This window comes from Penicillium crustosum (assembly GCF_028827405.1).
Source record: "Penicillium crustosum strain IBT 35664 chromosome Unknown utg000003l_segment0_segment0, whole genome shotgun sequence".
Classification (NCBI taxonomy): Eukaryota; Fungi; Ascomycota; class Eurotiomycetes; order Eurotiales; family Aspergillaceae; genus Penicillium; species Penicillium crustosum.
Window position 1 is genome coordinate 3,330,964 of NW_026623124.1, and position 19,004 is coordinate 3,349,967.

General features: G+C 47.7%; 7 protein-coding genes across 7 annotated transcripts; 4 read left to right on the forward strand and 3 right to left on the reverse strand.

Moving 5' to 3' along the window:
- Nucleotides 1–289: 289 nt before the first annotated feature.
- Nucleotides 290–1,270, forward strand: N7487_008345 (uncharacterized protein; the record flags this gene model as incomplete). The annotated part of the gene is made up of 1 exon (XM_056876075.1): nucleotides 290–1,270. One exon carries the CDS (start codon nucleotides 290–292, stop codon nucleotides 1,268–1,270), a length of 981 nt encoding a protein of 326 aa, XP_056728263.1.
- Nucleotides 1,271–1,797: 527 nt separating this feature from the next.
- N7487_008346 (serine/threonine-protein kinase) lies at nucleotides 1,798–4,249 on the reverse strand. Its single transcript, XM_056876076.1, has 7 exons — nucleotides 4,205–4,249; nucleotides 3,945–4,094; nucleotides 3,100–3,874; nucleotides 2,623–3,038; nucleotides 2,343–2,569; nucleotides 2,206–2,289; nucleotides 1,798–2,147 (listed from the first exon to the last, which is right to left on the reverse strand). The coding sequence occupies exons 1-7, from the start codon at nucleotides 4,224–4,226 to the stop codon at nucleotides 1,950–1,952; spliced, it is 1,872 nt and encodes a 623-aa protein (XP_056728264.1). The 5' UTR covers nucleotides 4,227–4,249; the 3' UTR covers nucleotides 1,798–1,949.
- A 602-nt stretch (nucleotides 4,250–4,851) lies between these two features.
- Nucleotides 4,852–6,681, forward strand: adaB (chromatin-binding transcription regulator ADA2; the record flags this gene model as incomplete). Its single annotated transcript, XM_056876077.1, is given in 4 exon segments — nucleotides 4,852–5,010; nucleotides 5,091–5,201; nucleotides 5,221–6,483; nucleotides 6,536–6,681. Coding segments are annotated over 4 exon segments (1,602 nt in total), but the record flags the coding sequence as incomplete, so codon positions are not given.
- Nucleotides 6,682–7,077: 396 nt separating this feature from the next.
- Nucleotides 7,078–8,091, forward strand: N7487_008348 (enoyl-CoA hydratase/isomerase family protein; the record flags this gene model as incomplete). Its single annotated transcript, XM_056876078.1, has 2 exons — nucleotides 7,078–7,309; nucleotides 7,460–8,091. The coding sequence occupies 2 exons, from the start codon at nucleotides 7,078–7,080 to the stop codon at nucleotides 8,089–8,091; spliced, it is 864 nt and encodes a 287-aa protein (XP_056728266.1).
- Nucleotides 8,092–8,275: 184 nt separating this feature from the next.
- N7487_008349 (mannitol-1-phosphate 5-dehydrogenase) lies at nucleotides 8,276–9,517 on the reverse strand (the record flags this gene model as incomplete). Its single annotated transcript, XM_056876079.1, has 2 exons — nucleotides 8,276–8,300; nucleotides 8,355–9,517. 2 exons carry the CDS (start codon nucleotides 9,515–9,517, stop codon nucleotides 8,276–8,278), a joined length of 1,188 nt encoding a protein of 395 aa, XP_056728267.1.
- A 1,468-nt stretch (nucleotides 9,518–10,985) lies between these two features.
- Nucleotides 10,986–11,983, reverse strand: N7487_008350 (SUR7/PalI family protein; the record flags this gene model as incomplete). Its single annotated transcript, XM_056876080.1, has 3 exons — nucleotides 10,986–11,234; nucleotides 11,421–11,801; nucleotides 11,864–11,983. The coding sequence occupies 3 exons, from the start codon at nucleotides 11,981–11,983 to the stop codon at nucleotides 10,986–10,988; spliced, it is 750 nt and encodes a 249-aa protein (XP_056728268.1).
- A 2,639-nt stretch (nucleotides 11,984–14,622) lies between these two features.
- N7487_008351 (SNF2-like protein) lies at nucleotides 14,623–15,888 on the forward strand (the record flags this gene model as incomplete). The annotated part of the gene is made up of 2 exons (XM_056876081.1): nucleotides 14,623–14,739; nucleotides 15,493–15,888. The coding sequence occupies 2 exons, from the start codon at nucleotides 14,623–14,625 to the stop codon at nucleotides 15,886–15,888; spliced, it is 513 nt and encodes a 170-aa protein (XP_056728269.1).
- Between the last annotated feature and the right edge of the window lie 3,116 nt (nucleotides 15,889–19,004).

Genomic DNA, 19,004 nt, shown 5'->3' on the forward strand with positions numbered 1-19,004 from the left:
CCATGAACGTGAACGTAAAGTTGAAAATAGAGTACATGAATATGTCTCCTCGATACTCAGCCATCTAGAGCCCTCATGGACCGTAGCCATTATTAGCGGCCTATCAGGCCGAGATCGGGCCAAAGCCAGACATCCCGGCATCAAACAATCCCCCTTCGTACCTCCTCACCTACGAGAGTCACCATTTTCAAATTCTTACTCTTTGCGCTAGCACATCTTGTCCTTTCATATTTTCGAGAACGGAAATTTGCACAGATTTCATCTTGTTAATCCTGAAAAGTGTAGCAACATGGCCGTGACAAAGCATCTGCGAGACCCCCCTCCCTTGGACGAGCTTGCAGCTGTTATTGAGAAAGCCCTCTTATCCAATTTTAAAACTGCAAGCGCAACAGTTACCGAGTGTCCGGACCTTAAACAGCCACCTTTCAACCTCGCTGCATCTGGGCTTTCCGGAAGTCCTCGGATCGCCGACATAGGTGGACAGCAACATCTCTTCCCTAGACCGATCCTCGATGCAAAATATTCGCTAGTTTCTCTGGCCCAAGGTATAGAAATGTCCCCTAAGGCAGGTTTTCTTCTTGGGGCAGGCGCCGCTCCATTCCAGGATATTGGTCAAAATGCCGAGCTAGCGCCCAATCTATCTTGGAGATCAAACGAAAAAGCACCCAGCTTTGATGATCCAACCTTGCTGACCTTCGACAATGGCACACGGGTGATCAAGGCCCAAGGGGATCGAGACCATACCCCGGTTTGTGATCGCACATCGAGCACAAATTGCGCGTTGATGGTCAACCTCTTCGGATCAGATGGTGATACTGGCCCAGTTCTTAAAATCAATGCCAAGGCGCGGAAGGGAGAAGAGAACTTCACCGACTGTATACGTTATGGCTTGCAAAAGGTCTATGGGGATTTCAAACCAATCAGCCTTGGTGGGGTTTTTCTTTTGAAATCTGGAAAAGCCAAGTTTCACATCATGCCTGACTTTCCCCCGGAAGATCAATTGCCATTTCGAGATCGCAAGCAGCTAGAAATGGAATGGCTGTCATATCATATATTCCAGGCCCCTATAGTCTGCTTGACTGTGATGCACAGCAGTGACCCGGAAGGGTTAGGGTTAAGAATGGAGCATACTCACTGCTTTGGCGTAAATGGGACTCCCAAAGGAGGTCATTACCATTATGATGTTCAGGATGGAGATGAGGAGGTTGAGTATGAGGCTTACTTTAACGTCGCATCTGTGGTTTATAGGGTGGATCGGCCCAATATTTAGTTACATTAATGATGATATACGTCAAAATAAGAATACAAGACAGCGCCTAGGTGGGCCATTGTCTGCGGGTACCCACAAGCTACCAAGAATCAAGAGCCCTCCACTCCGTGGAACAGTTGCTGCAGTTTATATGAATTGAATTTACTACTTGGCATCTAAACCCGCTGAGGCGTGATCCACCTTACTCGGTGACGAACATAATCAAAGACGTATAATGCAAACCTGTTTCGGCATTGCCAATTGTAAAATTTTATCGAGAATACAGAACAAGGGTGCAGACGATGACCGCTTGAGAAAAACAAAGAAACCAAGGGTAAGAAAGGAACCTGCCTGGAGAGGATGAACACTTGAGATGGAAGGGAGATGACCGAACAAGACAAGAAAATCAAATCAAAGCGCTCAATGGCCGTATAAAACGAGAAGAAACAATGTCGTCTCGAAGATCAGGAGCGACTCCGATATCAAGATGCCACAGACTCCTTTGTGATGGGAAACCAAACAATAAATATGACGAAGACAACAAGAACAAAGGGGGAAAGAAAAAGAAAAAGATCAAGATTGGTCGATATGTTAATGAAAGGCATATACGCAGTTAAAAAGGGAAATGGTCTCTATGAACCTCCTATTCTCTCTTACTTGCACCGGGCATTCTCGATCTAATCTGACAAGGTGAGAGACCTTACTCCGGAATGCTACCGAAGGACGGATCTTTAACACTGCCGCCTGCATCACCGAGGCCAGCCACGGGTCGGTTGTACGACCATCCCTCGAACTGTTGCTGCATGGTTTGCGACAGGACGGGGCCATCGACATATGAGTCCTGGGGTGCTTCTCTGGTGAATTCAACATCGAAGTTTTCGGTATCACGGGCATCCACCTGAATCAAGTTAGCTACCTGTTGGTTTAATACATGATCGGAGGTAAAGAATACATACCACATTTGGTCGGAAGCTAGGTTCGTACTTCCGCTGGAGAAGCTTGCGCCAGTCAATGTTGGCAAAGAAGTGGTGAGACTTGATCTCCGCCGCGCCGTTAGCACCCAGGCGGCGCACAGGGTCACGGTCCAACAGACGACTGAGAAGATCCCGCGCAGCGGGGGGACAATATCGCTGCTGGGGAAGGTCAGAGGCTCTTGCAAAATCTTGCGATACATTTCGTTGGTATTTTCATCGTAGAATGGAGGCAGGCCTGTCAACATCTCGTAGAGCAAGACACCGAGAGTCCACCAGTCCACGGTCTTGGTGTAGCCGTTGCCGAGGAGAAGTTCTGGAGCGAGATATTCGGGAGTTCCACAGAACGCTTGAGTTTGGTTAGCTATGTAGGGCTTATAATGGGTGATAAGAAGATCTTACTATTGGTTCGGTCCTCGTCTTTCATATCCAGCTTGCAGAGACCGAAATCACAAAGGGCAATATGCCCAGTGTAATCGAGAAGAATGTTCTCAGGCTTAAGATCTCGGTAGATAACCTTGAAGCCGTGCAGACACTCGAGAGCGCACAGCAACTCTGCGGTATAGAAACGGGCTCTGTTGATATCAAATCGTTGTTCCCTTTGCAAATGGTGGAACAACTCTCCGCCGTTCACAAACGCCAACACGAAGTACAACTTCTCGGGCGACTGGAACGAGAATTTCAGCGGAACAATAAACGGATTGTTGATCTGCGCAAGAACCGACCGCTCGGCAAGTGTGTGTGTGACTTCCGATCGCGAAATAATGTGAGCCTTGCGAATTGTCTTGAGGGCGTAGATCCGACCAGTATCCTTCTTCCTGTGATTTTCTGAGTGTTAGCATTTTGAAAGCAAAATAAGTAAGTCTTGAGTCCACTTACATGACCTGCATGACCTTGCCGAAACTACCCTTGCCAACAACCTTGAGCAGATCAAAGTCTTCTAACTTAAGACTCCGCTGCTTGTTCTCCACGAAGGAAATACCAATCTTGACCGAACCAACACCAAATTGGAGATCCAACCACTCAGCACCCTGCTGACCCAGTTGACGCCCTTGCTCATAATAGGCTGCAGCGGCCTTCTGGTTGTCCTTCTTGCTGAGTTTCGGATCCTCCACATATGACTGGCTCTCTTCGAAGCGAGGATTGACCTTGCATGCGCCCAAGAAAATGTCCTCACTCCGTCCGGCACCAGGCCGGGCTGTAGGGTTGCGCAGATACAGCTGTACACTCAACTCTGTCTTCCGGGACACATCGAACTTGAATGCTGTATTGTCGCCAGCCCACAATGGGCTCTCTGGAGTTCCCGACACGGCATCCACGAAGACCTGGTTCTTTTCGAAATCAAGGAGGGCATACGGGAGGTATTTGGTGGAATAGCGACCGTGGATAGTGGGGGCGGCATTGATTCCCCCGCTTGTGGACTGCGGTCGGCCAGATGGCACAAAGGAACCCGCTTGGTTTTGAGTTGAATGTGACGAAGAAGAAGTGCTTGGGCGTAGAGAAGAGGGCGCATAAGAGTTGTTTTGGAAGTGCGAATTGAAGATCTGTTGGTAGTGAGGGGACAACGAAAAATTGCGCCCTTCGTGGAGAGTCACTATAAGGATTCCTGGGTTCACAGGCGCCACAGGAGGGGAGACAAGAGACTCTGAGGCCGCTATCAAAAGGAGATGAAATGATTAGTTACCGAGAAGGTTTCTAGTAATATTAATATAAGAATAACATACCGATCCCGTTCGTTGATGGGGTGGCGGAGGGTGGGTTAGAGGCCACAGGTGTCAGGGCCTCGTCGCCATTTGAGTCACCCTTGATCGTCGAAGTAGAGGACGACCGGCCAAATGATGAGGTCAAGGGTGCCAGATGCGTCTCCTTCAACTCTTAAGTCGAGTTGTATAATTAGCGAATGCCTATGGCGTTTCACTGCAAATGCAGAGAGGGGTATTGAGGGGAGGGGGGAGAGAGGGAGACCAACTGCCAGTAAACATACTTTTAGTGAGCTTCCAGGACATAGTGGCGGTTGTAAAGAAAAAAAGATCGAGAAGAAGAGATCAAAGTCCAAGATACCGCAATGCGTGTGTGCAGGGTGCTAAAGAATCACCCAATAATCAACATGTGACTCCCAAAATAAACCTGAGAGAAGCCACACAACACAGATAATACACACGCAAAAGGAAAGAAGTCGAGATAGAGACAACCACCACTATAGCTTTCGAAATCCGTATGGAAGCACAACTAAGGAGAAGAAAAGAAGTCGGGGAGATCGAAGATCAAATGAGAATGAGAGAGGGGAAGTTCCCCCTGTAATTATAATACGATGTTTACTATAGATTACTATATATTACCTGTTTGATTGGTTAAATTAGTCAGAGCGGGGTCATATTGAGGTACTGTAATTAATCAGCCTCAGCCACTGCTCCGCCACAAGGGTTAACAACGCATCAACTTCCCCCACGGCATTAACAATCAAAGCAGTTGACTCCACAAAACGAGAGAGTTGGAAATTCGGCTTGTATTGTAGCCGTGTCAATTTACTTATTCTTTCAACTTTCGGAATATTCCCCGCTCCGAAGTGCGGAGACACCTACCCCGGAAGATCACACCTCAACTTGTCACCTACAAGTCTAGTATTTTCAGACTTCTGAGTCTGTTGCTTTCGATACAGTACCCGACAAATCGGAGGATGAAAGGGGTGGAGGGCTAATGGGTGTGATACGCAAGAAGACCGCATCGCGCGGCACCGAGGCCGGCACCAAGTTCCACTGCGATGTGTGCTCTATTGATGTTACGTCAACAGTAAGTCTCAACCTGATTGCATTATGCTCATTTGAAGATCTCTTATCTTCTTCAGAGACTAATGCGACCCCATCTCATAGGTTCGCATCTCGTGTGCACATCCTTCCTGCCCCGAATATGACCTTTGTGTCCCCTGCTTCTCAGCCGGAAAGAACTCCAAAAACCATGACCCTGCCACACATCCATTCCAAGTGATCGAACAAAACTCAGTCCCTATATTCCAGGGGGGATTGGGGTGCCGACGAAGAATTGTTATTGCTGGAAGGCGCTGAAATCTATGGGTTGGGTTCCTGGGCGGACATCGCAGACCACATTGGCGGCTACCGAAGCAAGGATGAAGTGCGAGACCACTACTACGACACATATGTGAAAAGCGCAAACTTCCCGCTCGCAGACCTCGCCGATCCAGATGATAGGAGCTTACAAGATTCAATCTCCAAAGAGGACTTCCAAACACGCAAGAAGCGTCGCATTGAAGAGCGCAAAGATGCAGCCAAGGCAGCGCCTCCAACCACACCAAAGCAGAAACCCACTGCCAGTGTACCTGCATGTCACGAAGTGCAGGGCTACATGCCGGGACGATTGGAGTTTGAGACCGAGTTCCTAAACGATGCCGAAGAAGCGGTGCAACACATGACTTTCGAGCCCGGGGCTGGACTCAATGAAAACGGCGAGCCAGATGCAGAGACAGAACTCAAGATGACCGTGGTTGATATCTACAACTCCCGCCTGACAGCGCGTACAGAGCGCAAGAAGATCCTCTTCGAACACAACCTCCTCGAATACCGAAAGAACACCGCCTTAGATAAGAAACGGTCGAAGGAAGAGCGAGATTTGTTGAACAAAGCAAAGCCACTAGCACGGATGATGAATTGCAAGGACTTTGAAGACGTCAACAAGGGTCTGGAATACGAGCACAACCTCCGCCTAGCCATCTCCCAACTCCAAGAATGGCGACAGATGGGCATCGGTGACCTGAAAGCAGGCGAGAAGTTCGAGCAAGATAAGCAACAGCGCGTGCAACGAATGCTTCCTCAAGGGTCATTTGACCGTTTTGCCAGCACCCGCCCCAAGCAGGCACAGCTGACAGAGACACCAGCGGCAGCAATTCAGCTCACAACGCCTGAACTGCCGCTACGACTGCAAAAGGCCGCCAATCCACACGCACCGGCAGATCCTGCCGAAGAACCATTGAACGATTTCGATCGCGCCTTCGCCGTCGATGGGGATGCGCCTCCCCCACAGCCAACAAAGACGAAATACGTGGTACCGCCGCTAAGCGGGATACCGCCGTGGAAGCTGGACAATGAGACTGCTGCCGACTTGCACCTCCTGACCAAGGAAGAGGCAGAGGTATGCAATGTTCTACGTCTAATGCCGAAGCCATATTTGGTCATCAAGGAGACGCTGTTGAAGGAGGCAATGAAGCAGGGCGGCAACCTGAAGAAGAAAGATGCACGGACGATTTGCAAGGTATGTTGATTACTTGACTCTTGAAACGCGAATTCTTTGCTGACTTGGTTAGATCGAGGGCACCAAAACCAGCCGCATTTATGATTTCATGGTACACAGTGGTTGGATCAATAAGGCGTAGATGCGCCAGATCCATTATATGCTGTAATCGCTTCTTAGCTTATTGATATCCAAATCTACTTGTGATTTTTTTCGGGGGCGTTTCTTTTTTTGGGCGTTGATAGGGAACTTGGGAGATGGGCGGATTTGTTGATCTCAGAACTTGTCAACATAAGTCACAGGTAGAATATCACCTGTAATTCGCATTGTACAATGAACAGTAACCTACAGACCCTTTTTCTATGTAATCTAAAGAAAATAGTCGATAAATATCACATCCAAAGTCATTCTCCAAAAAAAGGAGATACATACAGTAATCATCCCCACACTCCTCGGTCCTCGGCATAGCTTCTCCGCATCTACAAATAACCCCCAACTATCGTCAATCGGCTCTATTTTTCTATATCATTCCCTCCATCCCATCTTCATTCTACTCTCTCTCTCTCTCTCTCTCTATAAAAACCAACCTCCCGGCAAAACGCCCAAGAAATCAATATGCCACCTTTCACAATCCAACCCCCAACCCCAGCCCACGCAATCCTCACTTACCCGGCACCCCACATCCTCTTGGTCACGCTAAACCGACCCCGCGATCTAAACTGCATAAACGGCCAAGGCCACGCAGACCTGCATGCAGTATGGGAATGGCTCGATGAAGAGCCCAGCATGCGCGTGGGCATCCTAACTGGAAAAGGACGTGCGTTTTGCGCCGGCGCCGATCTAAAAGGTGAGCTAGCACAGAAGACCCCCATAAACATAGCTAGTATACAAAAGCATACATACACCAAACCCCAACCCCCAAACCTCAATCCGCAATCCGCAATCCCCAACCCAAGACTTCAATACATCCGGTAAGCACCACTAACTCCGTCCCTAGAATGGAACAACCGCACTTCAGCAGCAGCGAGCACCTCAAGCTCGCAAACCCCAATGCCAAATAGCGGGTTCGGCGGACTCGCACGACGAAAGGGCAAGAAACCCGTGATATGCGCAGTGAACGGTATCTGTCTCGGCGGTGGCGCAGAGATGATCATCAACAGCGATATTGTGATTGCGTCATCACGAGCGGTATTTGGGTTACCGGAGGTGAAGCGCGGGGTTGTTGCTCTTGCCGGTGCGTTACCGCGACTTGTTCGGACTGTTGGAAAACAGCGGGCTATGGAGATGGTTCTTACGGGGCGGATGGTTGGGGCTGTTGAGGCGGAGAGATGGGGGCTTGTTAATTCTGTTGTTGGGGTTGGGGAAAAGGATGGGGAGGAGGAGGTTGGTCGGGCTGTTTTGGAGAAGGCTTTGGGGGTTGCTGGGGAAATTGCGGGGAATAGCCCTGATTCGGTGCTTGTTAGTCGGGAAGGTGTTAAGTTGGGATGGGAGGGGATTGGGGCGGATGAGGCTACGGCAATGTTGAATGAGACTTGGGTTAAGAGGTTGTATGAGGGGGAGAATATTAAGGAGGGGCTTAGGGCTTTCGTGGAGAAGAGGAAGCCTGTTTGGGTCGATAGTAAGTTGTGAGGTTACTTTTTTTTAAGAGTCAAGATAGTAGAAAGAATTGAGAAAAAAAAGAGATATTGGTTGATCCATTCGCTATTCATACTACACGTAAAATTCATAAAAACACTGATCCCATTACTCCCGTCGCGCCGTGTACCTGGTATTCGCGATATTCCATGCAACTTGAATTTCAGACAAAGCGAAATCAAATGTGCGGTTGCCCTGCCTCTCTGAAAAGGTGATGTTAGGATGTTGTGAGGCTGGCGTAAGGAAGAGGTGCCTACTTTGTGTCGGATTGTACGCCGTCCACGACCTTGACCACATGGGGGAAGAGAGGGTGGTCTCGGTCCAAGCCGGTCAATCGGATAGCAGCATCAGCCGGAGCGTTCTCCTTAAGGATCTTGGCCAGCTCCACACTCTCCTCGTCACCTTCCACATTCTGGAATCGCAGAGCCATTTCAAGGGAACCCATCAATGACTCGAACTTTCCACCACGCTCAGCCAGCTGTGCCGCTGGGCCGATGAATCGCTCTTTGCGGGACACTTTGCGCATTGGGGCACGACCCACGCGCTCCACGGTATCCTCGAGGTAGGGGTTAGAGATTCGGGTGATGATGGTCTCGACGTACTCTTGCTGCTCAGCGGCGCTGATTTCATGTTTGTCAATGATGAGAGAGGCAGTCTCTTGAAGCACATCACGGACAATGTTGCGGATACGAGAGTCCTGGAGAGCTTCGGCAATGGTCTTCTTGCCGGCATTGTAGCCATGGTAGGCTACAGTAGCGTGACCGGTGTTGACGGTGAACAACTTGCGCTCAATGTAAGGCTCCAGGTGGCTAACCCAGTGGATAGCTGGGATTTCTGGGTGACCAAATTCGCCGAAAGGTGTGGACTCCACGGCCCATTCGTAGAACTTCTCGATGCGCACGTTCAGACCACTGTCAGGGGCCTGACCAGGTACAATACGGTCGATGGCAGAGTTGGCAAACCGGGCTCGGTCTGGCATAGAGCCGATACGGTCTTGGGCGGTGTTGTCTTTGATGAACTGGTGTAGAGTGTCAGTGGCACCGATGGCGTTCTCACAGGCGATGACGGCCAGCGGTGTGGCGTCGGTACGGGCGTCGATTCCCTTGGCAATCACGGGAGCGATGAACTTGAGGATGTTGGGGCCCACGGCGCAGGTTACCACGCTGGCGGTTGAAATCTCCTGGATGACATCGCTCTCATGGGTCTTGGAGTTGATGGCACGGTAGTTGGTAATAGTCTTGGTAGACTCGCCCTCATCACTGACTTCAGTGACCTGATACGACTTGGTGTTCTGTAGGGCAGTGATGATACTGTCCATGACATCAACGAAGACGACCTCGAAGCCAGCAGCGTGGAGGAACTCGGCGACAAAGCCACGGCCGATGTTTCCACCACCGAAATGAATTGCTTTCTTCTCCATGATGTTTGATATGAGAAAGTGGAAGTGGAAGTGGAGGTAGGGTTGAGGTAGAAGTAGGGTTGGGATAGAGGAAGAGGAAGGTAGAAGTAGAAGTAGAAGTAGATGTAGATGTAGAAGTAGTAGAGTGAGGAAACTAAAGAGGAAGTCGCGTAAGTTGCACTTTCCAGTTCGAGGGGGGAAAGTGCCGCTATTTAAGGAAAGAGGGGGGAATAAGGAACTATCTAAGAAGGCCTATATGAGTTAGGGAATATACCTCCAGGGCTGGGTCCAGATATGACGATGACTTCATTGATATCTGGGCAACGGGACTGGCCTCCGCCTTGTTTTCAACCAGTCATAAGATGAGAGCATCATGAATGTACCTGTAATCCTGTAATCCTATATTTCTATATTATTTCTATATTATTCCTATATTATTCTCATATTATTTTCATATTATTTACTATTTTATTCTATAATTTTCTTCATGTAACATTCTAAACAAGAGGATTATTGACCCGAGATGTTACACTTCTTTCTCTTTCCCCCCACTTTAGTGTCTGTGCAACCAATACTCCAACAATTACCGCGCAGTAGGGGCATCCTACAACATATACACTATTCCTATTCTAGTAAATTATAGGTTTCATTTCATGCGCATTCACACGGCCTGAACCACTCACCGGCAAAACAAAGAATCAATCACCGGGAAAACCCGTCCACATTCGTCAATACTTCGCGCTTTGACAAGAACCTTGGCGAAATGTAGACTTCGGAAAAAATCAGCCGACAAACCGGGAAAATCAACGGAGGACAGTGGTCCTCGGCGTCTGAGCCATTATACGGAATGTACGGAGTGATCGGGTTGGGGTAAAACATGTGGTTATTTCAAGAATATTCGAGACTATTCAACAGTCCCCATCCTTATAGATCCTTCAAACTGATATCCACATGTGGTGACGTCGGATGAACGGTTGATAGCCCCCGACCCAGTTTTTTCCCCGTTAGTCGCGGCCAGCTCCATACCAAGCCGAGGTGTTTATTCCAAGTGTATCGATTGCCTTCCATGCCCCAGTGCTCTAGCCCCTATGGAATAGACTGGATTGCTGCCTGGTTTGCACTGCCCAACATACCGTAGCCCCTGGAAGTTAGGGGGAAAAAGCCTAACTCTGGTACCTCCGGGCCCCTGACCATTGGCCCAAACACCAGAACCACTCAGATATCCAAAAGCAAGTAGCCGAATTGGCAACTTTGCCATTTCACTTGAAACAGGGTTCCTAGTTAGATTGGCTACTATTCCCTATTAGTTACGGAGGAGGGAAAAAATAAGATAGTGGTATCGTTCGACTCATAAAAAATGGCTCTCTATCTACTATGGTGATGTGATTATATTCGATTTCGCGAGTTTCCCCGACTTCCGCCCCCCGTCTGAAACCTGCGCTCTCCGACTGGCTAACATCACCGCTACCATATTTCTTTTGGGTTCCCATTACCCCTCTATGTCCTTTGAGACGGGCGCAGGCGCAGGCGCAGCCCGTTTGTTAACAAAGGCATTCGCAAAGCAAGCAACGCTACCGGCGACCAACAGCCCCACCGCGGCCCAAGTCATCCCGAGGAATTTCTCGCCATACTGGGCTGACACGTTCGAGCCCTTGCCGTGGGCATTAATTAGAGCGACAAATTCAAACCCGATCACCGTGGCGATTATCGATGCGATGCTGACGCTAAAAGACCCGAGCTAATTAATGATTCCGTGTCAGCCACTTTGTCGTACTCTGGGGAAATGGGGAAATGGGGAAATCGCGAAATGCACCTCGCTGAACTGGGAAGTGCACTGCCTGCATAGATGACATGCAGAGACAAGGTTCATGTAGAGGGGGTAAACTGCATCACCAAATCGTTGTCCATGTATAATGTAACTCACCACGAAAAACCAAAATTCCAGCGGGCCCTGGCTCGGTTTCGGAGCGAGAGTCGCCCATACTCGTACAAGCATCGCAACCCCCATCGCGCCAACTCCGATACTGTACATCACGGCCATGACTTGGGATGTCATCTTGAAGGCGTGGAAGTCATCGCTGATAACGCGCGGCCACCCCAGCTGCAGGCTGGAGGTGACATCTTCCGGCCAGGCTTGTGTCGGGTCGAATGAGGACACAATCGTGCGGTTCGAGCATTCAGTCACGTTGCGCGTGACTTCTACACCGGCGTCCGTTGTTATCAATGTTCCCTGGCAGTAGGACAATACATGGACGGAATAGAAATCATGGGTTCCACTGCCGGTGCTGACTGAGGGTGTGGAGAGCTAAATGGATCGGGCCAAGTCAGTCTTCTGCCACTTATATGATTGGAGATGATCGGACTTACTGTCAAGAGATCCACATCTTCGAGGAAGCCTTTCTGCGTCCCCGCGAAGAGACATAGGAGGGTGAGTATAAATGCGACAAATATAGCCACGGTCTGAAATAGGCCCTTGAAGCGCGACATGGTGAGTCTGAGTCGAGTGGATGTGTTGGTCTAGTTCTAGTTTTCTGCAAGATGTAGTTGGGTCCAGTATGCAGTATCTGGTGATAACCACAGCAGATGGTGTGAAAGCTCGATATTCAATGAGAAGAACCTGAATCTGCGGTTCTCACCCTCATATACATAGCATCCTGGAGATCGGGGGGATCGGGAGGATCGGTATCTTTTCTCACGATGGCTTCATTCCAGACGTGGGCTGTTGGAAAGGGCGAGAGCACATATGTTCTGTATAATATTGAGCTTGGATTTTTCGTGGAATGTATGCATTACACATGATCGGATAGAAGGCCACTAGCCATTGAAAATGTAAGTCCGGAGTGGCCAAGGTATGATGGCTGGGTGGGAAGGGGATGATGTGTGAGGTCCCGTGGGCTTTAGGAATGTTCAGAATGTTACCAGCCACCAAGGATCTTGCATGTCGACCTCATACTTGTGTTTTATTCGTGGGATCTGACATTGATGAAATTAATTTAGATATGAATTGGGTATGAATTTTATCTATGGGCTGGGTTCGGGGAAGTTTTCAACCTCAGAGATGAAGGGATGTGCCAGGGTTATATATTAGCTCCCAAGAAATTTGACGTCAGCGACAGGGGTTGAGATGAAGTACTTATTACCTTGGCCACTTCCCAGATTGGCCCCTTGTCTACTTCGTACATATGTCCTTACACCAATTCCTAAATTAGAACATCTCGATTAATTTCGTGTCTCAAAGGTATCCTCAACCAGTTCAGATTCTTCGGCCAAACTGGTTCATAATTTATATATATATAACCTGACAGAAGACGGACCAAGTCATTTGATTTGCTTCGGCGAACGAACAATAGCCAATTATTATGGTAAATGCGGAAAGGAGACAAGGAAACACCCCTCAATCACTATTGTCCCACCTATCTATGCCCGCTGTATAGGTGCCATACGACAAAACCCCCTTTGTGGGTATTATTGATGGCTAGATGCTCAATTATACCCAGGAGCTATGCATAAAAATATAACTGTATATATGAGTGAGAAAAAGGCGTCTGTAGAAAGTATTACTTTTCATCGCTTTCATATATCTGAAAAGACATCTAAAAAGAACATCTAAAACGAAGCTTATTAGGCCTTATAAGCTGCCAACTACTCTAATATCCATATGTCACCACCTTTGGGGGGTTTTAGTGGCTCTCTACTCTTAAATATAAAAATAAAGTTTGACACTTATAAGCTATGAAGTACCCTAAAAAGTGGGGGATGTCTAAACTTGTGTAGGAAAAGTAAAAGACACTCTCCATCTGAAAACGAAAGATACCCATTATGCTCTGCCCTTTCCATCTGCGCCCTCAATAGCCGCAGATGATTCCTCTCCATCCACCAAGCTTTCAATCATCTTATCAATCCTGCGCTGCTAGTGAACAGAAAGCTCGGAATAACGAGTGTATGGAAGAACCAAGACATAGTGTTCTAACCCCCGCAGCTTCTGGTAGAGTAAGAGAAGCGCGAGTACAAATTGGTGGTCAGTGTCGTGCAAGTTGTCGGCCATCCAGATCTTGTTGATGGGCATCTTCATCAAAACCATCTCATGTCTGGTTTTATTGTCGGGCTGCATAGAAGCGGCGGATCTCTCCCATTCGATAAGCTGCGCAAAGGCTTGCCCATCTTATTGCTTGCATTTGGAGATAGTTGAAGGTAATATGTAGAAAAGGCTCTTATATGAATATGCTTTTTTTTACCGCCCTCGTACATATCTAAAAAGATAGCTAAAAGGACATCTGAAAAGACATCTGAAAAGACATCTGAAAAGACATCTGAAAAGACATCTGAAAAGACATCTGAAAAGACATCTGAAAAGACATCTGAAAAGAACATAGCGGCCGATTACAATTCTTATCTTATTGTATATGCCTCCGGCGGTTAATCACCCATAGTCGTCTTCATCTTCTGCGGCCTCTTCATCCTCAGGCTCATCTTCTTCACCTTCAGAGAAATCACTTTCGCCCGGTGTTCTCGAAGAAACAATCGAATCGGACACTGAACCGGCACCCTCACCCTCGCTTGAGAAACAGCTGAATGATATGTTGAATTGCTTGGTTCATCTCTTTCTAGAGACTGAAACTCTGCTGAGGGCCCGGCAGCTGGGATTGCTATATGGCGGGGATGGAAATGGGCACCCGTGTAGTAGTCTGGCCTTTTTCGCTTGCAAGATGCACGCTCAAGGCCCTCACATGGCACATTTGGCGTTAATCCTAACTCTGACAGCTCCTTGCTTACTTTTTGCCAGGCAGGAAATCAAAAGTTCATACATGGAAAAGTCCCTTGCGTAGAACATGCTTTTTTTGCCGCCTTCGTATACACCTAAAAATAGTATCCAAAAGACCATCTAAAAGATATGACAAGGGTGTATAAGCGGCCGACTATTCTTGTCAATGATAAATTAATAATCATAATAGAGGTGTTAAACTATATCGACGCCACTAATCTCGACTCTGGAAGTCGCGCTTCCACGTTCCAAATACAGACTACCATGGGACCCTCGAGTGTTCTCCCAGAGCGAGCAGTTCAGAGACAGCATCCGGCGGTCTCTAAACTGCCAGGAGTTGGGCCTCGACCTGCGGGACATCCTGATGAGATATGATCATGCAGTCGAGGACGAGTCCCGAGACACTGACGGTTTCAACCAGGACTGGAAAGGCATCAAAGAATTCTTCGACAATCCTCAATACTCGAACTTTGTTCTCGAGGTTCGCCTCAAGCCATTCGACATGTATGACGACATGTTCATTTTGTATGAAGATGAAGGTAACCCAATTTTCCAGGATATATAATCAATCAATGAAACAAATTTCAATTAACCTGTTGCAGTCTAACTAGTTGCGTATCTCTATGCAGGCGCTTCATCCAACTGAAGTAAGAACTTGAATCCGAGCGCCGACCTGGGACCATGTAATGTATCCCAGAGATTATACAGATGCTGATTTGTAAAAGAGTGTGAAATTAGCCTATTCCTGTAACTAGTAAACCCGGAAAATCCAAGCCTATACATATGAAATAAACATATATAATGATTGTTGTGGAGTGCACCCTCCACCTTCTATCTTTCACTTCTCCCTCTCACTCCACTCTCTCACTTCTCTATCACCCCCTATCCCCCTCCCCTCCCTGCCTCAGTTGCAATTGAGGTTGACATTGTCGTATCCAGTTGATCGGCATGTTTGTCGACTTTGGGTGAGTTCTCGTGTCACAGCATCGTGTGTCGTCATTGGCTAATACCTATCATCTTCCACACCTAGGTCCAATGCCGCGAGGCCTGTTGGTTCGTTGTCATCGTTTTCCTCCTCGATTCCAATGTGTTGAAACAATTGGAGAAGACCTGTTCGGTGCATAAAGTTGACCACGTAGCGGTCCAGGATACGTACCTTGCCATCCAAATCCCACAAAAGATGGTTCCGCAAAATAGCCAGATAACTGACAATGTCCCTAATCTTTCAATATAGGTTACCTCCAAGTACAATCTGCATGTGGTCAGAATTGATGTCAAAGACTCACATGATCAGTTCTGCAATCATCGCCAGGCTGAAAACGCGAGTCTTCGGCTCACTGTCAATGCCCGAGAAGACAACATCGAACCACTGCTACTCATACGCCTCGGTAATTTCCGGTCAGAGGTTGATCGACTCTCATCCACGGGTAAGGCCACAGAGCCCCGCCGCAGAGTTGAGGAACTTGACGAAGACTACAACGCGAAACTGGCGGCTTATATTGAGGAAAGAGCTCGATCGCGAGCTCTGAAGGACACCGACAGACCTACCCGGTTGGCGAGATGGCATCTAAAACCCGCCGTACACGGGTGGCTCGTGGCTAGAGGCCAGTCCGACTACCTAGTTAGCTAATAATAATGTGGTAACACACACCAACCAATTGAGACATCACCCACACTATATATCTTTCTGTATCCTCTGTAACCATTCGAAAGGGAAAGAAAACCGAGGGGTTGGCTGTTTTGAGTTTATGTACCGTATTAGGGAGTTGCTATACAGATATCTTAGACACAAGCTAGTATTCCTAATTCTGGGTTGATAGGCGTGTAACTCGAGATACTCACATATTGTTGCCTTCCGGTACCATATTATAGAGTCATTTCCCCAGTTGGTTCACAGAATCTTTGAATAAACGATAGTGCGCGATAATTTCAGCGTTAGATTTTCCATAGCCTCATGCCTTGCTTCTTCATCCATCCAATATATCAACAGTCCGCTCCGTCCATGTACTTCCACGTGACCCTCTCGGTCGGCTTTATCTTCTTTTCTGTAAGCGGGGAGTCAAATTCTTTGTGCAATTTATCAATTATTCGTGTTAGTTGAGGGCGATTGGAAGATTTTGCTGGGCTGGAAACTTTGCACATTGGCCCTTGGTAAGCCTATTATCTAGGATATCGGATCCCTGGAGATGAAGTTAAGGTTATAGGTGCATTAGCCACGGAAAGTTGTACAGGTGATTTCCAATGTTTGGGTTGGATCGCCCAAGACTGATACATCGGATTATTATGTATTTTATTTTCCTGTTGTTCGTAGGTGAATCGGCTTGTGCGAAACCACCCGTGGACGCCATAAGCAAAGTGTAGGTAGGTCGAAAGATTACACAAAAAATAAATTATCATGCAACGTAGGTCAGATGAAAATTTGTAATGGCACAGTAGGATGGAATTAATATCTCACTCAAATAACTTTGCCAATTATATGGCTAAACCCAGGCATTTGTAATAATAACATCAGGGAAGCTTTTAGTGCACCCTATAAGGGACAGTAACGCAACAACGTGAGACAACATGCAAGGCAGAGACCTCGATGCGAGGAACGGATCGAGTCAACCACTGGGAACTAGTGGCTTGTTCTCAGCAAAATACAGATTGGGAGGTAGGTGTGCGCTTAGCGCTGATTGGATAGAACACTAATGGCTACCTAGATAGCTAGGTAGAATCCTTCCAATAGATCTGGGCCTAGGGTTGCTGTGTGTCATGTATCGAGTCTTGACACGACGCTATACGAAACTAGGGAAAGAAATACCTTTAGATGACTATTATTGATTTTTCCCAACGTCCACGGGTTTGTTCGACTGGCTGTATGTGGTTCAGAGATACCGAGCATTAAACACGTACCTTCCTACTTAGGTATTTAGTCGACTGATATGTGTGATGTAGTGTCGTCTGGAGACCAGTTCCAAGGTTCACAGCAAGAAACATGTGCTCTTCACTCCGTACAAAGCAGCTGAAACACCAGGGCAATATTCTGAAACGGGTTGCTTTTCTAGAAGGCAGCTAATGTACTCCGTATGCAGCCTGTAAAGGGGGCGAAGTGCAAAGGTGGAATTCCAGACCGAGCAGCCAATGAGCAAGACAGAATAAGCAAAGAAAGTCATCTGCCTTCATTGGCCATTCATCATGAGATGCCCAGTATGGAGTACAGCCCGAGATCGTCCAGGTATCCACGTAAAAGTAAACCATCTAACCTAACCCCCTGGGAAAACAAAAGTGGAAAAAGGGGAAATTAGGCCAAATCAATCTGCAGGGCGCATGTCATACGCAAGGCACACCTGAGCATCTTGGGTGGGTACAAAAGTTTCTCTGATGCATTCCCGAGTATCCTAATGTAGGTGGGTGGCCCGAGACATCAAACCACGCGTGAAATGACCTCTTGTCTCTGGACAATTAACCACGCGAAACGCGAGCACGTGCGCGCCATTATCAAATCCAGCCTTAGAGGACCAAGCATTGTAGAAGCGCACTTGGCGACGCCTTTCCGGTACGCTTGCCGTTGCTTGACAGGCTTGGAATTGCTTGGATTGCTTGGAATTGCTTGTACCAATGCGAAGGAACAAAGCAAGCTTTGGCCAAGATTCTGGAAGGTCTTGATGTCAATATGCTCGCATGCATCGATGTCAGACGCGTTTTTTGGCCCAACATGGTCGATAGTATACAATTTTAGTTTCGTTTGAATCAGATTTCGCCAGACAACTTGTATCAATGACAATCTAGTTCATGTCATCTGCTAACTACACCGGATATATCGGAATTTAGGACAGCAGTGACACGCAACGTGATAACACGTGTTGGAGGTAGGTTTAGATTTCGAGGGAAGGTGCGGAGAATGGGGTTGCACATGTTCAAATGCTGCACGCTGATTGGCCAGAGATCATGCATGGAAGATGCCGGGGTGGTCAGCTAGCGCAGAACTGCCTTAGCCACTACGTCAATATCCAATGGCCCAGATGCGGCCCGTTTTGGTACTGGACCATATGAAAGTGATTTTTGGGAGAAATGATTTCTTCCTTGCCTATGGAGAGATTGGACAATCGCCATAGAAAGTCTGCACGTGTGTCCAAGCGTAAATAATATTACCCTGGATCCCAGATGAGGTTCGGCTCCGGGACTAAGTGTTTGGATACGGCGGTTGCCACTTTGCCCGATAGCATCCCATTGGCATCCTATTGGCATATTGGCATTGCATTGGCAGTACCTTGGCAATGAGGATTTAGCCAAGAGTTGATGATTAAGTCCATGCATCAAACCTATATCTTGCAAACACTTCATAACTACTATAAATAATGTGATATTGTAGATAGTCCATACCATAAAGAAGTAATTATTATTGAATGTCTAACTTAAACGGTGAACAGAATTTATCGCCCCCGCGAAAGTTTGGGAAGATCTGCCACGAACCGCAGGCGGTGGCGATCAAAATTGAGATTCTGCCCCCACGTGCACAGTTGATTGGTCCCCGGCCGCTCCATATAAGACCCACCGGACCCACCTAGATCCGCTAAAAGTCGAAATTCTGCTTCCGGAGCCAAAACCAGCAAGAGCGGACCCATAACTACACCCAGACAGGGCCCCAGAGGGGGCCCTGACCCCGAGATAGAGTGGTTCTTGCCTTCTGACTTTCCAATTTTTTTTTTTTTTGTTGGCCAATTTTTCTGAGTTTGCAGTGGAGACACTAAATTGTGCCGTTGC

Bases quoted from the DNA above. Each gene is read 5' to 3' on its own strand.
- N7487_008346 (XM_056876076.1), bottom strand. From the start codon at position 4,226: ATGTCCTGGAAGCTCACTAAAA. The intron at 4,095-4,204 runs GTATGTTTACTG...ACTCGACTTAAG, and splicing joins GTCCTGGAAGCTCACTAAAA to AGTTGAAGGAGACGCATCTG. The intron at 3,039-3,099 runs GTAAGTGGACTC...AGAAAATCACAG, and splicing joins GGCAAGGTCATGCAGGTCAT to GAAGAAGGATACTGGTCGGA.